The sequence below is a fragment of the Achroia grisella genome, unplaced genomic scaffold, assembly GCF_030625045.1.
Source record: "Achroia grisella isolate CSIRO2021 unplaced genomic scaffold, CSIRO_AGI_Agris_v1 utg1179, whole genome shotgun sequence".
NCBI classification, from domain to species: Eukaryota; Metazoa; Arthropoda; class Insecta; order Lepidoptera; family Pyralidae; genus Achroia; species Achroia grisella.
This window is the reverse complement of record NW_026712591.1, coordinates 1,253,564-1,271,989: the sequence shown is the minus strand read 5'-3', so window position 1 is coordinate 1,271,989 and position 18,426 is coordinate 1,253,564. Positions and strand designations below refer to the sequence as shown.

At 32.8% G+C, this 18,426-nt stretch overlaps 2 protein-coding genes across 7 annotated transcripts; both read right to left on the bottom strand.

Moving 5' to 3' along the window:
- Positions 1-2,224: 2,224 nt before the first annotated feature.
- Positions 2,225-10,144, bottom strand: LOC131852262 (large ribosomal subunit protein bL20m-like). Of its 3 annotated transcripts, XM_059202921.1 has the most exons (5): positions 9,400-10,144; positions 8,582-8,706; positions 5,249-5,402; positions 4,561-4,833; positions 2,668-2,756 (listed from the first exon to the last, which is right to left on the bottom strand). In XM_059202921.1, exons 1-4 carry the CDS (start codon positions 9,544-9,546, stop codon positions 4,627-4,629), a joined length of 633 nt encoding a protein of 210 aa, XP_059058904.1. In that variant the 5' UTR covers positions 9,547-10,144; the 3' UTR covers positions 2,668-2,756; positions 4,561-4,626. The 3 variants fall into 3 exon arrangements, with proteins under 3 accessions (XP_059058921.1, XP_059058913.1, XP_059058904.1); XM_059202938.1 differs by lacking the exons at positions 5,249-5,402; positions 8,582-8,706; positions 9,400-10,144 and having other exon boundaries at positions 2,225-2,756; positions 4,561-4,649; XM_059202930.1 differs by lacking the exons at positions 4,561-4,833; positions 5,249-5,402; positions 8,582-8,706; positions 9,400-10,144 and adding an exon at positions 2,859-2,959 and having other exon boundaries at positions 2,226-2,756.
- Positions 10,145-10,610: 466 nt separating this feature from the next.
- LOC131852244 (succinyl-CoA:3-ketoacid coenzyme A transferase 1, mitochondrial) lies at positions 10,611-17,109 on the bottom strand. Of its 4 annotated transcripts, none has more exons than XR_009357916.1 (11): positions 16,733-17,109; positions 16,451-16,649; positions 16,144-16,262; positions 15,646-15,786; positions 14,678-15,098; positions 14,366-14,521; positions 14,027-14,148; positions 13,685-13,855; positions 12,960-13,240; positions 11,893-12,194; positions 10,611-10,941 (listed from the first exon to the last, which is right to left on the bottom strand). XR_009357916.1 is itself a non-coding variant. In XM_059202900.1 (9 exons), exons 1-9 carry the CDS (start codon positions 16,790-16,792, stop codon positions 13,079-13,081), a joined length of 1,551 nt encoding a protein of 516 aa, XP_059058883.1. In that variant the 5' UTR covers positions 16,793-17,109; the 3' UTR covers positions 12,329-13,078. The 4 variants fall into 4 exon arrangements, 1 of the variants encoding a protein (XP_059058883.1); XR_009357917.1 differs by having other exon boundaries at positions 10,613-10,941; positions 12,106-12,194; XR_009357918.1 differs by lacking the exon at positions 11,893-12,194 and having other exon boundaries at positions 10,614-10,941.
- Positions 17,110-18,426: the final 1,317 nt, after the last annotated feature.

The window sequence follows — 18,426 nt, the reverse complement described above, 5'->3', positions numbered from 1 at the left end:
TAAAATACTCATTGAATTTTTACCTTATAGTTATATTTGTTATCCAATAATGTGATTGTTTTACCTATTACAAAAGATACAAACCATTTTATCGTTGGCTGTCGTCGTGCAATTTCCTGTGTCGTTTAGAGACGTAAATAGAAAAGTGTTTGCCGGTAATTTACTTAGTCATAAGTATTATGTTTACATAGCGTCTGTAACTAACGTAACGATATTGGCGGCGGAAACTGATACAGGTGTACAAAGGTTTTTAATATTATAGACTTCAACACAATTCATAATTGATAATAACGACCTCTTCTATTAAGTCATTATTATATAAAATTTAAATGTCGTAGTCGGAAAGTAACACGCTTTAGTAGGTACATGCATGAACCTACTAACGCGTGTTACTTTTCGAATAATGACGTTAATATAAAGTAACCTTCTTCTTCAAAAATAAGTATATATTAACATATATCAACGTTAAACTCAAAAATTAGATCTAGAGAACCTATTGTGCTATTCAAATATGATTACCTGGATATCATCATGGTTAAGTTATGGGCAAACGTAAAGAAAAGAAAATCTATTAATTATTCCTAAGATAGTAGATATTGTAACATTTTCCAATAATGTCTGAAATTAAATAATAGCTTCATAAAATAACAGATCGTGTGTTTGAGAATACCATCTCCCGGAATGAAGAATAAACCAAAAGAAGACCAGACAGGTTAACCGCACCACCCTAGGAAAGTGCAGGTTGGGGCCTAATCGCAAACTCCTTAAAACTCCGGGGGACTGATTGATGACAAAAAAAGTTAATCACTTTCTTTGAAACAAGAATGAAAATAAATATTTACAATAATACTTAATAATTAAGGAAGTATAAATAATATATACATTGGGATGTTTATATATTAGGAATAATTTTTTTTTATCATGGTATTAACTATATGTATGGTTTCAACTATTTGTTGTTATTTTTTTTATATTTTTTATCCATATATTGCAGAAATAAGCTACACATCATAATACGCTAGTGTTCTCTATAGGTACAACGTGTAAAATGTCGTCAATACTGACAGCTGTCAAATATAATATCCCAATGTCAGTCTAATGTTAACTCATAAAAAAATATTTATAGTGTAATTGCAATATGCACTTATTTTAATTTTTATCTTAATAATTTCAGTTATTATTTGAAAGAAATTCTCACAGTAATACTTATTAATGAAATCTATTAAGTTTGAATAAAATCACTCGTATAGTAAAGTCAAATTCGATTCGATTGTGAATTACAATCTAATTACAACCCATACTTTTTTTCAGATATTATAATTACTAGCTAGTGATTAAGTTAGATTATGTATTAAAAAATAAATAAATATGTCATCTCCAATTTCTAAACTTGTTTTAGGATTGTCTTGTGCTCTAACGATAGGTATAGTATCTTACGTACATGTGAAGCAACAATCAGACAGGTACTTTTTTGTTGTAGAAATATAAATTACCTAACTACTTAGTAGCCCAATCACACTCTATTCATTTGTTTTAATTATATTATTTTCTTAAGAACGAAGTCCAAATTGAAACCTCCAAACCGCAAATTTATTATGTAACATATTTACACTTTGATAATGAGTTGTCAATTTACTACTATAAATATAAAATACTAGATACTTCTATCTACAGTAGTGTAATGAGTAGTAGCTGGACCCAGGTTAATAGCAACAATAAAGGACACATTATATCTTCGTACCAAATTTCATTTGAATCCATACAGCTGCTTATGCATGAACAAACATGCAATGTTCTTTATGTAGCATGCATAAGTTAGAACTATAAATTGTAAAGCATTTTTTTAATCCCATAGAAGCATTAATAAATACTTTTGGTTTACATTTGACTTAGTAGAATGTTTTATAATATCTCCTTTATATAAACTTAAATAGGGAACAGCATTACTTAACTATTTCAGTTTATTTAAACATATTCTGAGGTATATTATACTGTTGTGCTTTCATCTGATATAAAATATAAAGAAATTAAGTATTAATTCATTGAAATGAATACCTATTATATTATTACATTTTACCATGTTTTAGAGATAAAATGCATGAAGGTGTCATTAGAGATATTGAACGTCAGCAACGAAGAAAAATAGAAAACTTATACTTATTACAAAAGCAAAATGACTTAACAAAACAAATAAAGAAGGAACTGGGGAATTCATAGACTACAAAGTTAACTATATACTATTTATTAATGTTATTAAAAACAATACAACACTATTTTTTGTTTTCTTTAAGCCATACATCTAACATTACATCTTTGAGGTTCAAATTTACACCAGTAGGTGCATTCTTATCTGTACCATCTATAAAGCCATCTAGATTTAATTTTTGCTTAGCCACTGCTGCTAAACATTCGAATGTTCGTGGTTCCCATGATGCCAAATCTGATATCGTTTTACGGTCAAGCATGATATTTGCCCGATCTAAACCTTCCTTAAGAGTGAAATATGTCATATTGTGTTGCTCGCAGGCGGCAGTGATTCGAGTCTCCCACAATGCTTTCATATCTGCTTTCTTTAGTTTCCTTGCTTTTGTTGCATAAACTAAAGCTCGATGGACATTTCGAACAGCTACTGAATAACAGTTTCTTCGACGACCGATGTAATGGGCAGATAGACGAAAAATTTTCCTTTTTCTCCAATATTCATCAGGGCCTCGACTTCTCACCCAATTTATTACTGACAAAAATACCATGTTAATCTAAAATGAACAGAACATAGAGGTTATGTCAATATATTCATTACACATATAATTCATGGAAAAATATAAAAAAAATATAATTCATATATTAATAAACATTACATTTTAAATAAATAAATATGTCTTAACAGTATATTTCTATCACATAATAATATAAAGAAAAGCAAGAAAGAAGAATAACACAGATATAGGTTACTTTTAAATTAGAGTTGTCCAAAAAATATCGATTAACCCATCGATATAAAATGTCAGAGCCGCAGACTTACCAACAATATTTCTTAGTACCATCAACCGCAGTCAATAACGATCAGCGAAATGAAATTCACAGAAAACTGATGGAATTCTAGATTAAACAGTAAAATAATACGTATATATGACATTCTAGATTTTAAGAGATACAATGTTGCTGCTGTTTTTGAGATTCTTTTAAATTGAATGTATTTTATTAATCTTTAATTTAATTATTGCTAAATACATAATTAACTTATAAAAAAGCTTTCCTTTGAATATGTCCCCAATAACAACTCTTGAGCTATTTTGTGTGCTAGCTATCAATGTTAAATACTCGATACAGTAACCGATACTTACAGGCCATATCAGATAATACACGTTTAATTATTAAATCTAGCAACACATATTTCCACTATTTTGTCGAATTAATCGAATGAATGATTGATACTATCAATCATTTATATATTATTTACCGCTTATTGAGAGAGAATTAGATATTATTACCATTTAAAAATTTTGCTTTTAGCTGTGAACCGAAACTAGTGATTCGGTTACATGTCGCGTACATACAATAATTCCTATAGTTATTATTGTTAACGTGATTGTTGTGTGTGTGTGGTCGGGTCAAGCGCACAGTGGTATATTTTTCTTTCGCTTCGTCTTTACTGGCCGGCCAAGCGAGCGAGATGGCAGATAGAAAATTTCCGAGTAAATTAGAGCGGGTGACACGAATAAATCCCGAAATAATCCGAACGGACACATGCCGTGGTATACAACAAAAACAAAAAAACGTAACAGTATCAATATATATACGTTTAATTTTCACACTTAATGTTATAGACAGACGTAGATCATAAAATAGAGCGATCGATCACTAATTTGGAGTCACAGGTACAAGCAGTGATTTTTGTAAATGCGTTATTTATTGGTAATAACGCATAGTATTAGACAAACAAAAATGATTGTACAGTGTAAATAAAAGTGCAAAAACGTTGGCAAAGCGTAAATAAACTATGAATATCAATCCTCATTTTATATACAATCAAATTAACTTTTAAATTCGCATATTAATAATTTTATTGAAATTATAGTTTCATAGTAAACACTAATCACTCATACATAAATACATTTAATGCAATTAGTTCTAAGCTTGAATAACTATAAGAAGAAGTTAATTTATTAATTTAACTGTATACAAACACTTAGTGGTCTAATTTATTTTCGTTTCGTATGTAACGGTATAGTTGGTGGAGATACACAAGTCACTGGTTTCGTTACTTTTCTTGAAAATCACGTAACCACCCACACCTACATTTGATAGAACTTTAAATGTCTTCTACAAACATAGGTTTGTAATTATCTTGTTCCCCATTGATAGGCAAATCAATAACGAAAAACAAAGCCCGCTATTTTATTCCGCTACCGATTACAATCATTCAATTTTTATACTGTTTTTGTGAAAATTAATCCAGATTAAACCAAATATAGTTTTTTTCCTTGAATACGAAACATGAAATTAATACGTTGCTAGTGTACTATTAAAAAATATTAAAAGGAGGCGCAATCTACTCACATTGTATCGGATTTGGTATCCAGATCATAAACTGGAATTAGATAGGTATCTAATAGGTATTGTAATTTATTTGAAAACATCCATTTTTAAATTTTCGACAATGTTCATGGATGCTTCTTCGTCATCACTTTCTTCGGGATCTAATTGACATGAACCGCTGGATGCATCAAATTTGTCGTTTACCGACATTATGTGCCTAACTTCTGCTTTTTTTTCAGATCGACGATATACAGAACGATTACTCTGTTTGTTTATAAACCTCAGAATCAACATCTATAACAAAAAGTACAGTATAGTAGCAGTCTTCGTAAAGTCTTTTGCGTGGGTGTCTCAGTCTATCTCAATCGCCAAGCTTCTTGCACTATAGGCCTTTTCGGTTAATGTGAAAAGATAGGGCAGGATAAGAAGCATGACATAACATTTTAGCACTCTAGAATGGGAACGTATAAGTCGTATTAGAGCCATAACATGACGTGAGCCTATATTGTGCTATTTATGTAGTAATAAATATAAACGACGGTTACCGTTTACCATCATGAGGACCGTCAGCTTATTCTTCATTCCATTTTATTTATTATTTATTACTATGAATACATCGATGCGATTTAGAAATTTGGTATGGCTTTGGTTCGTAGGGCATAAATACCAGGTACCTACAGAAAGAAAGTTTCCATTAAGAAATACTTACCTCAATAATTATTATTGCAAGGAACAATACTAGATATGCCGACATTAATACCATAATACATTGACGTACACGTTCACCGCAGCCTTTAGTATTTATTGAGTATGTGCCAAGCTCTGTTAGATAATTGGATATGCAGGAGCCACTTTTGCAGCAGCTGAGAATAAAGTATATGTTAGATTCTTATATACATATTCCTACAGTACCGTCTAGTTCCAAATCAACTAGAATTTGTATTATAATAGAGACTAGATTACTGATATAAATACTTAATACATGTTTGATGTTAATACATGCACATGAAAATACTCAGACTTAAGGAATAGGTGTAGATGTTTGTATAGTGCGAGAAATCCAACTCATGACCATCGGAAGTAAAACTGTGCATTAAACGGCTAGACTGCCAAGGAGGTCAATAGGCAAGTATATACAAAGCTAGTAGCTAATCATAAAGATACAAATACTACTACTACTAAAATCTCATCATCATCATCATCGCAGCCCGGAAGACGACCACTGCTGGACATAGCCCCCAAAGATCTCCACGACGATCGGTCCTGCGCTGCTCGTATCCAATGCCTTCCAGCGATCTTACCAGATCGTCGGTCCACCTTGCTGGAGGCCTTCCCACGCTGTGTCTTCCGGTTCGTGGTCGCCACTCGAGGACTTTACTGCTCCAACGGCCATCTGTCCTACGAGCTATGTGTCCTGCCCATTGCCACTTCAGAGTCGCAATTCTTCGGGCTATGTCGGTCACTCTGGTTCTTCTGCGGATCTCCTCATTTCTGATTCGATCACGCAGAGTAACTCCGAGCATAGCCCTCTCCATTGCCCTCTGAGTGACTCTGAGCTTGTTGATGGAGCCCATAGTTAGCGACCACGTCTCTGTTCCGTAAGTCATCACTGGCAACACACATTGGTCGTAAACCTTCGTCTTGAGACACTGCGGAAATTTGGACGAAAAGATATAACGGAGCTTCCCGAACGCTGCCCATCCGAGTTGGATTCGACGATTGACCTCTTTCTCGAAATTGGATCTACCTAACTGGATAGTTTGCCCTAAGTATACGTAGTGATTGACAATTTCGAGTGTAGAATCTCCGATTTTTACGGGAGCAGGTACGACATGGACGTTTGACATAATTTTCGTCTTGTCCATGTTCATTTTAAGACCCACTCCTTGTGAGACTCTACTAAGGTCTTCGAGCATTTTGCTAAGGTCTTCCAGGGTCTCAGCCATGACCACGATATCGTCGGCAAATCGAAGGTGATTGATGTACTCGCCGTTAATGTTGATGCCAAGCCCGCTCCAATCCAGAAGCTTGAAGACATCTTCCAACGCAGCAGTAAACAGCTTTGGCGATATGACATCGCCTTGTCTGACACCTCGCTGCAGTTGGATAGGCTTCGAATTCTGGTCGTGGAGGCGAACTGACATAGTGGCGTTTTCATACAAACATTTCAACGCTTCAATAAATCGATAGTCAATTTTGGCACCGCTGGAGAGACTGTAGCACAGCCCACGTCTCGATCGAATCAAAGGCTTTTTCATAGTCCACAAACGCCAAGCAAAGTGGCAGGTTGTATTCTTCGGTCTTCTGAATTACCTGCCGCAGCGTATGAATGTGGTCTATGGTACTGAAGCCTTTTCGGAACCCGGCTTGTTCGGGAGACTGGAAGTCGTCAAACCTGCGCGCTAGACGATTCGTGATGACTCTCTAAAACAACTTATAAACATGGCTCAGCAGTGTTACGAATCTGAAATTCGTCAGAAGCGATTTGTCTCCCTTCTTGAAGAACAGAACCACCACACCCCTTTGCCATGCTTGAGGCGTTCTGCCCTCGAGGATGACGGAGTTGAATAGCTTCTGGAGGATTCGTAAAACAGGTCTACCTCCAGCCCTCAGAAGCTCAGCAGTAACTCCATCATCGCCCGGCGCCTTGTTGTTTTTAAGTTGTTTAAGAGCCATACCAATCTCGTACAGGCTGACGTCCGGGATATCTTCGGTATAGTGTCGGGTTAATTTGGCTCTAGGGTCTTTCGCCGTGTTGTTAACAGGTGCCCGTGTTGTCGTGTATAACTGTCCATAGAACTTCTCAATTTCCCTCAAAAGTTCGGGTTTAGACGATACGATACTGCCGTCATCCGTCTTAAGTCGCGTCAGCTGGCTCTGTCCGGCAGCCAGATCCTTGTTAAAGACTTTTGAGCCCTTGTTTCTCTCAATAGCCTCCTTTACACAATATGTGTTTAAAGTGGCGTAAGTCACGAGTCAAGGACTTAGAGATCTGCCTGCTAAGTTGCCGATACTGGGAAGCGTCAGTCGGAGACTGCAGGACCATACTTCGCCTTTCATCCATCAGTTTGAGGGTAGAGATAGATATTTTCCGGTTCTTTCTGCGCGGCGGGTTTTGAAGTGCTTGGACCCAGCCGCACGGATAGTTTCTACGAACCTGTTGTTGTAATTGTCCACGTCAACGCAGTCACCAAGGCATTCGAAACGGTTTTGCAATTCTAGCTGAAAGCTTTCGGGGTTTTGTATCTGTATAGGTGTAGGGCGGAGCGTAGATTTCATCAGTCGGGATCGTTCGAGTTTCAGATTCAGATTCAATGTGCCTCTTACAATCCGATGATCACTTCCAATTTTGACGGCATTGATCACAGAGACATCATTGAAAATCTGTCTTCTCGTTGACAAGATGAAATCTATCTCGTTTTTGGTGGCACCATCGGGACTAATCCACGTCCATTTCCGGTGTTCCGGCTTCCTGAAGAAGGAGTTTATCATAAGTCGGCCAGCATTTGACCTCGGAAGTTCCGATCACCGATACCAAATTGCCCCACTCTCAGCTCATCACCGTTTCGTTTGCCCAATTTTGCGTTAGTCCCCCATGAAAACTAAAATCTACTACACTGTAACAAAACTAACGTGCTTATTCCCTGAAAGTACTTACTAACTTTTGAATTATCGAATATACCTACCTATTTAGCTACCTTGAATACCCTACCCCTAACCTAAAATTTTAACGGAATGAATAAACCCAATGCAAAAATTTGTGAGCTAAACTACTATAGACAGAATAGAATGTGCCAATGTACCAAATTGTACAGTATATCTGTGTACCAAATTTTATTTTACTTCATATTCTATTATAAATTAACACATACGATACAGGTCGAGTAGAAAAATAAGCCCTGAACATCAAGTGCCTTTTTCAGTTTACATAAGTAGGTACAGCTCACATAATACTAAGCATAAAATATATTTAATTCTCTAATGGCATGTTAACATGAATAGAAATAATAATGGTATGTCAGTATATAATAGATTAAAATACCTCAAAGGTACACTGTCAGTTAAAAATGATTCTTGTTTATTACGTCTACTTGTGGATGGATCCCACTCATAATCTTTTATTTGGTCATACCAATTATGATTGAACCAATCTTTGTATGAGTTGAACTAAAAATAATGTAACAACGTCATTAGTTTTGAAGTAGGCAAGAAATACACTGGCCTTCCTACTTTTATTTTGATCCGTCACACAGTATTATATACAGAATATCGATATTAATAATCCCCAGAACATTTCACACAGCGCCATCTAGTCTTAGCTAGCTTATGTTATGGCTCTCGCATAGTGCAAACATTTGTATCTATGAGTATGAGTTAAGGATATTTAAATATTTATATCAGTTGTCTAGTACCCATAACATAATGATTCTAACCCTCAACCATCGGAAGTAAGGTGGTGTGCTAAACTATGACCGCGAATAAAGGAAACAATGTTCCGGAGGATAAACGACAACAGACAACGCAGTAGCAATTTTATTTTATATTTTATAGCCATTTTTATGAAAAAAATAGTATCATTCTATATATAAAAATAGTATAGGTAAAAGTAGATACTGTTTAAATAGTAAGACTTCATATATATATATATATACAGTAAATACTGTTTATAAGATATAGTTACATAACTACAATTACATGAGTATTTATCTATAACGTGACGGCCTCGGTGGTCTAGTGGTTATCTAGTATCCATAACACAAGCTTTAGTTATCTTAACTTGGGTCTAGATGGCGCTGTGTGAATTGTCCTGAGATTATTATATATTGTTATTATTATTATAAAATGTTTCGCTCTACATACCCCACAGCATTTTAATGACCATTGTAAATTGTCAATAAACCGTTTATATTTTGAAAAATTTCTGTAGTTTTTCATACTGGCAGTCATGTACTTTGAAGTAGATGCTTCGCAAGAATAAATCCGATAAGCGCATATAATTCCAGACATAACGGCTATGATTATGATCCAACTTATAGATAACCATAATGGACAACAGAGGACTTTTGATTTGTGGCTAAAATACAATAATACTTATAAGAAGTGATAATTGTTACTAACTTATGGTACCTACAGTCCGTTTCATTAAGTTTTTTGGACTGATTGAAATGGCAAACAAGCTGTCGGCCCACCTTATGGTAAGCAATAACTGTCGTCTATACATGAACAGTACTACAGACATCACGTCATTATATGACACTCATGATTCATGCGTTTCTATTTTAGAGGACAAAAATACCACTGAACCTCTTATACTGTAATTTTGCTGCATAATCTGCATCATACATCCGAAATAAAGCTTACACACCAAACTGCTTGGCGTCTGAAATAGGTAAGACTGAGAAACGCAAACGAACTTTTACAGTCTATATCTGGCATCTATGTATCTGTGTCTGGTATGATAGATTAGTTTAGCGGATATAAATTCATTACCTTTTATATCACTACGCTCTGAAAACAATTACTACAATTCTAAACATCCAAAGTGATCAATCTTAATTATTAAAAATATAGTTTTCTTAGAATTAATCATTATTTTTGTGTAATCGGTGACTTTAAAGGTAAAGAAGAATAATTTCGTAGTTGTTTACAATATATTGATAATCTTATAAAATATTATACTCGCTATCAAAAATGATTAATTATACTGCCGGCCGGGACATACTGATATCACTTAATATAATTAATGTACGTATATACATATATAGGTATAGACAAATTTTCTTGAATCTTACAACCACGAATACTATCATTTATGTATGTATTCTAAAAAACTGCGTAGGTAAATATTTTATCATTACATTTATTCATTGACCTAATGGCTAACTAATCTGGTATTGAACTAATCGTACTGTACTGTACTCAACAAATAGGTACGTCACTATCTACGATAACTTATGACATGCATTTGTGTATGATATGATAATATCCATGGGTAACGTCATGCACTGTCTTATTGCTTGGCCAATTCGTGGCTAGTAAGCCACGAATTGGGCTTCATAAGGATATATGGTGTATATGACGGAGGTAGTAGATTTAATTATTATAAAACTAAACCTTTCGAAATAGGAGTGAAGTATGTTATTAAAAGAAATATAGTCACTCTCCGTGTCTATTAAATATGTAAATAAGTATTGTATCTACATACATGTATTAACAAACATGATACGTATTTTGCAAATAAAAAGAAATTTATCAATTATAAAAATAAACTACACTCAATTTTTTTTCCATTGGCAATAGAATACAACAAGTGAATATTAGTAGGAAGCATTATGATTCCTGAAAGTAGTAGAAACGCGTTGATCAAATCTGTACCAGTTATCCATAGCATGTCTCCAACGCCTGAAATAATATGAAGTTTCGTATACCAGAACGTATGATGAATTTAAAGAATAGTAATTTATATTTGTATGTAGGTACAGAGAATATCTGAATATATATTTATTATTAATTAAAAATACTTTTAATTAAAACAATAAAAAAATCTATTTTCTTTCATTTTAATATTATTATATTTAAAAAAACCTCAGTTATAAGTAATCTATCAAACCGATTTAAAAAATAGTATGCTGTTATTTTTTTATATAATTTCGCCCACGAGGATTTGGGATGGATTGGATAGAATGTCTTAATGCATTCCGAGTATTATTACTGTTTCAATCCAATTTAATTTAAAAAAACTTTTGAAATCAATTTACCGAATCTTGTACTTTGTAAAAAGATTATAATATCTAAATGCTACCAGTAGCATAACTAGCTGTTTAATCATGTCATATATATAGAACAAACAATGCTTGATAAACTTATTTATCGTCAGTCTTATTGTCTTTCTAAATACCTAAGATAAAATCTGTATTAATTATCAACGAAAAGCAATTAAAATCTATGTGTGTTATCATCGCTTGCGTTAGCTACAATATAGATAAGTTTTGTAAAAAAACGTAGATACTTGTGTACTAGTTCGGAGATCTAACTCTTTTGTTGGTTTTGTTTTATAAAATACTACAGAGGTGTAAAATCAAATATAAGGCAAAAACGCAAGAATACATCGCAAAAAGTAAAAGAACATTAGAATAGCCTAGAATTTGTCCTGACCAGGCGACTGCATTCATCTGACAGGAGTCTGAAGCGAATGAACTACTTCGCAAAAGAGCCGCGAAATAAATTAATCGCTTGGAATTGCGAGACAACAAATAGTTCTTTTATGTGTCAAATAATTGTAGTACAACCATATGTAGATGCCGTGCCATGATAGATTAAAAATTATAGTAATAGATATCTGTGTAAACTTACAAAAAAACAAGAGTAAAGACCATATTATAGCAAAAATGGATGTTAACCACAAAAAACATGAACCCCATATGACGATAGAATGATTTTGTTCCTTGTCTTTCATTGTATGTTTAATTAGTAATTACCCAATACAATTAAACTATTATAAATAGACGTCGCTTCTGACAACTAATGAATAAAAATGACAATGTGTATAATATGAAATCAACCTACTTGCATAATAAAAATATTAAATCACCGGACGTATACTGAATCTAAGGTCTTAAGGTATATCTTCTGCCCTTGTGGTCTTATGAGCATTCCTGTAATCGATAATTTACCAATGGTGCGATTAAACAACACATCATATTTACCAATTTAATAAATGTCGGTACAGAAATTAACTCGTCATTTGCTCCGCGAAATAAAATATACCTATATCAGTTACAAATAATACAAATTATATTTTATTATTCAAATGTAGTAACAAACAGTTAAATCTTGTGATATGTATCTAATTATAATACAACTTGCATATACATTTACTTACCTATTCCTACAGATATCACTTACATTTAATAAATTCGTTTATTGGTTGTTATTATAATTAATAATATTATTAAAATATATTATTTTAAAATAATTTTTAAATCCGAAAAATATCAAAAAATTATAATAATTACTGTTTAGATAGATATACTCAGATATATATGAAGATATTTAATTAGATTAATTATTTTGATATCGAAGCCAATTAACAATTATTTAATTAAATAATACGGAATAAAAATATAATTTAATAATTACTCATATACCTACATTGGATAAAAATGTATAGACGATGGCACAGCCCTGGTCTCAAAATCTACATTCCTTATATGTATTTGAATGTGGCTAGTCTTATCGAAAAACATCATATTAAGTTATCTGAATAGCGTCATAAAATATTTATATTTACACTAAAAGTTATGCGATAGTATACTTCTTATTTTATTATTACATGTATTAATCATTTTCGTACTCTAGATCATTATAAATTAAACCATAACACTATATAAGAGAAACACATAGTAAAAATTTCAACAGACCAGTCCCCAGAATTTTCCGCTTTATATTTAGGATAGGTATCCATTGTTAATTTTTTTCTGGTCAAGAATAAATCAGTCTATGTTCAGAAATTACATCCAATCAAATGTTGTTTGCATTATCATTCGACAAACGTCTCTGGACGGGTCACATCGCCCATTTTCTTTAAATTAGGTGAGACGTTGAATTCGCTGCCGGTGCTCACCAACACGTCTTCTACAGTAACGCCATCAGCGAGTTCAGATAGCGTTAGACCTTTCTCCTTATCCACTAAAAACACGCACTGGAAAACAAATTATTATGTATTGATTGTTTTTGTATTGTTTTACCATTTATTAGTCAATTGCAGTACTCCCATGTATTGAGAAATTTCAGGGATTTTTAGTGGAGTAAAACATAACTGACTTGAATAAAACTTTAAACTTTAAACATAAATCATGTGTAACATTTTATTGATTTAATAGATCTTTTTTACGTTATTCATGTGGAAAACACGTACACGGCCCACCTGTGGTAACCCTCTATGAACATCACATTATCTTACTATTAAGCGTATTAAAACTTTTATCCTGTAATTTAATTGCCTTATTACACCCTTCAACAAAAGCACATCTTGAAAAGCAGTTGCGGTGGCGGATGTAATACGTAAAATTGAGGTATCCAAGCAGACAATTTTTTATGAAGTCTGCTTATAAATAAACCTATAATTTTATACTACATTACTCACCTTTTCTGTTATGATCATATCAACACAGTTTTTTCCAGTGAGCGGCAATGTACATTCGGGTACAATTTTATGGCCGCCATTTTTAGCAGCATGTTCCATGGTAACTACAACTTTTGTTCTTGGGGCAGAAACCAAGTCCATGGCACCACCCATTCCCTTTACCATTTTACCCTGGTCGAAATAATTTACTTATTTAATCAAGTAGTATGTAAGTACTAAAGATGATATTGCAATAAATTCTTAGTTAACAAATAAATTCATACGAAATTCGTAGATAATTGAAAATTCAGTCTCTAATCTACAAGTTTCAATAGATATGTTTACTTATTATAATTAACTTACAGGTATCATCCAATTAGCTAAATCGCCGTACTGAGAAACTTGCATAGCACCCAAAATAGTCAAATCAATATGCCCACCTCGTATCATTGCAAAGCTATCATCGGACGAAAAGAATGATGCTCCTAAAAATATAAAAATATCGAAATAATACGGCGGCAAATTATAATTATAATAAGAGCATTTTAATTATTAACATAATTTTTTCACTCTCAGATATTGAAAGACATAGGGCTGTTTACAGTGGATACTAATAGGTGTGTATAATAGCATCCTGGGGTCACTAAAAAAATCTATTACAGTGTTCTATTTACTTCATAATATATCATAACAAATGCTCACCAGGAAGGACTGTCACAGTTTCTTTTCCAGCATTGATGAGATCAGCATCGACCTCTTGCTCTGATGGAAATGGTCCGAGACCGAGAATTCCATTCTCTGATTGTAACAGTACATTTACATTCTTTGGAATATAATTACTGGCTAGCATAGGCATTCCTAAAAAAAATTTTTTTAGTCATATGTTTATAAAAATATATACCTATAAAATATAAAAATAAAAACTACAATATTCTATTTTTCAAATAATTTTTTTTCAAAGATGTATAATAATATATATAAAAGTCCCTAGATAAATTTATAAATACAATATACCTATTCCTAGATTTGCATGCATTCCGTCTTTGAATTCTAAAGCTGCTCTCTTAATTATTCTTTCTCGTATTACATCTGATGCTTTTTTCTCTTTTTGTATTGCTGGTTTAGTTAAAGTTCTTTTTTCAATCCTCTTTTCATAATTTTCGCCTTTTATAATCCTATGTACATATATAGAGGGTACATGTACAAAATCAGGTTCAATTTCATCAACTATTTCTTCTACTTCAACTATGGTTATGCGTGCAGCTTTACACATAGCTGGATTAAAGTTTCTGGCACTTTTTCTAAATATTAAATTACCATATTTATCTGCTTTCCAAGCCTTTATAAGAGCAAAGTCACCAGTGATAGATTCTTCTAATATATAGTTATTACCACCAAACTGTAGCTCTTTCCTAGCAGTACTAGGTATATCAATCTAAAATTTCAGAATAAAATCAAATATTCAGAATAAATTAAAATCAATTATTTTACTATTTATTAATAAATATATTATTACTTAAATTTAATATTATTATAATTGTGGCATGTCATGTCATTTCTAGACCAACATGAACTTTCATATGCATGAAAAAAATGTTAAATAAAAGTACTAAAGTAAGAAGAAAGAAGATTTTGCCAAATAGAAGAGAAACATCACTATACATTCTATGTGGTTATGGCCCTCTCATGCATAAACGAAATATCTCCTTTAAAAAGTATACACTATATCCTAAGCAGTTAAAAACCATTGTTCCTAAAAGTATTCTTCAATTCTTGTCCCTTAATGGTCTAGGTAGCAAACTTTGATTAAGGGCGAGCACAATAGCTCTTCACAGGTCGCAGTGTTTTAGTCTCTTTTCCATAGCTCAAACCCCCTCAATAAAAAAATAAAGGTATCTGATGTTAGAGATGTGGTAAAATTATGAGAAAATATAAATAATTGTCTACTTAAACTAACAAAAACAAAATAAATTAAAACTTACTTTTCCCTCTTTAGTGTACTTAATAGGTGATCCACCTTCATGTATTAATGTACCAAAACCTGTTGGTGTAAAAAAAGCTGGTATTCCAGCACCACCCGCTCGAATTTTTTCTGCTAAGGTTCCTTGTGGGGTCAACTCTACCTAAAAAATAAGGCATATAAGGCTCAATAATTTTAACTCCAACTGACCAACCTTCATTAGAATACTCAAAATTAAAAGTATATAAGGAATCAGTCACTATTACACTTTGCAATATAAATAATTAACACTATGATTTAATTATGAACAGTTGTAAAACTATTTTCTAAGTTAATACATTATTTTTTAAAAGGAAGTTTTTAAATATAATTTCTATGACAATTTGGATAGGCAGTTTTTAAATATAATGTCTATGAAATTGAATATTTTTTACAGGATTTAACTTCTGTTTCATATTAATTTTGATGGAATTAATGTCTGTTTTTAAGCTTATTCATTTTATATATTATAATTACATACCTCTAGTTCCCCATTTAAAAACTGTCTCTCAAATTCAGCATTTTCTCCAACATAGGAAGCAATCATTCGTTTAATCTGTTTACTTTTCAGTAAAAGACCCAATCCGAAATTGTCAACACCTGTTAAAGACAAGCAAGTATGTTTCTTTAATACAAACAAAAGACAAAGAAGCTATGTCCTGCGTTTAACATCTGTATATCCCGTAATTTCAATGTATTTATCAGAATTTTTTTGATGACCAGACTTTTTTCATTATATTTTTATATATTAATCAAACTATTGAATTAAATCTCTAATATAAACTTACCAGCATTGTTAGAAACCACAGTGAGCCTGGACACATTACTTGCGTTCAGGGCTTTTATTAAATTCTCAGGAATACCACATAATCCAAATCCACCGACCAGAAGCTTTGATCCATCTTTAATATCAGCAATCACCTCTTTGGCATCCGTAAAGATTTTGTTGGTACTTTTTAATGTGCTATAATTCGCACATGATAATATCTGGGAATGATTAGGGTTCAGGGTTATGACTTATAATTTTATATGCTTATATGTAAAATGTTACGAGTATTTCAAAAACATACCTTTTTGTAGCAAAACTTGGTTTGTGAATAACAATACATTTTTACTATTTTTGAAATCATTGTGCTAAGTTTTTAGTGCGTTGTCCTTTTTAATTTTTGTATAGTTACTTGGTTATTCACAATTTTTTAGCAACTATAAGACATTCTAATTATATATTTAATGACGAAATAAAAATTTCAAAACATTGCAAACAAATATCTGTCAGATTATATGTCAATAGATCAGCTGTTTATTACTCAATATTGTAAACAAAATTAGGTCGCGTTCCCGTATACTCCGATTAAATAAATTAACAGAAAATATAACTGACAAGTATTTGCATTGTTACGAGCAACGTTAAAATGATAAGAATGAGATTTTGTTGTTTGTGCCGCGATTCACGAGGTCGACTAGGTCTCCGCTATTTACATAGCAACTTTATTTTATTTACGTTACAATTGGGTAAACACCCCAAATACCGTCATAATTATGTTTTAAATTCCTTTTTCATTACAAGCCATATATACAGTTTTTTAACATTTTTTTAAACTTATTATTTTGTTGTTCTCTACTAAAAGCACTCCTTCCTAATATTACGCAATCAATTTCACTTCTAAGCCTCCTTCTATTGAATTCCATTGCCTGAGGAGAAGGGGATTGTCAGTAATGTGGACTCTTGACCCCATTGCTAGCAATGTACTATGTCAGGTTGACCTCCACGCGGTTCCCCCTGGAAACTATCGTCATAAATTCTTGGTGAATTTATCACGGTGGGCTAACTGACCTGACCTCATGCTCATCTTATCATCCTCCACTGGTGCCCCGCCAGTGTAAACCGTTAGCACAGGCGGGTGCATCATTTCATTATCACATACAAAAAAAAACCCATTGACTTCACAGAACAGAGGATTTTTCTTGTTCTGCCATGGACTCGCTACATTCGTCAAAACGTCTCGTCACTCAATGCCCTGTTATATTTTTGGTGGTGGATGATAACTGAATGCGCTACAGGGTGCCAGTGAAATATGCAGAGATGATAATAAAATGTAATAACTAATTTTGTAAATAAATATTAACAAATTGTAGTGATTCTGCGAGAAATTAACCATAAGTATTTTTAAAAAACTCATGCCCGATTTACAATAAAGTAATTTAATGTAGGTAGGTATATTATACAGACATAATAGCTTTTGTTACATATATGGCTATTATATAAAAACTAGCTGTCCCGACAAACGTTGTTTTGCCTTAAAATAAAAAATAATAATTTAGGGGTGGACTACCCCTAACATTTAGGGGGATGAAAAATAGATGTTGGCCGATTCTCAGACCTACTCAATACGCTCACAAAATTTCATGAGAATCGGTCAAGCCGTGTCGGCTATGTGTTTCGGTATGGGAACGAAAACTGTGATACGAGAATTTTATATATAAGAATATCATTTTTTCAACAAGTTGCTGTGAGAGCCAACCAACCCAACTTTAATTATTCATCGGTACACTGACTGACATTAATCAGCACATCTACCCTAGAAGAAACTTGTTATAAATAAGTCACAATAACAACGTAACGCAATATCCATTAATTAATTATTATACCAACATATAACTACTTACCTAACATGACACAATCTTTGTTTATATTTCCAGATATAAATTGTTAATATTTTCATCAAAGGAATAAGCTGGTACTTTAAACACCTAAGGAAAATTG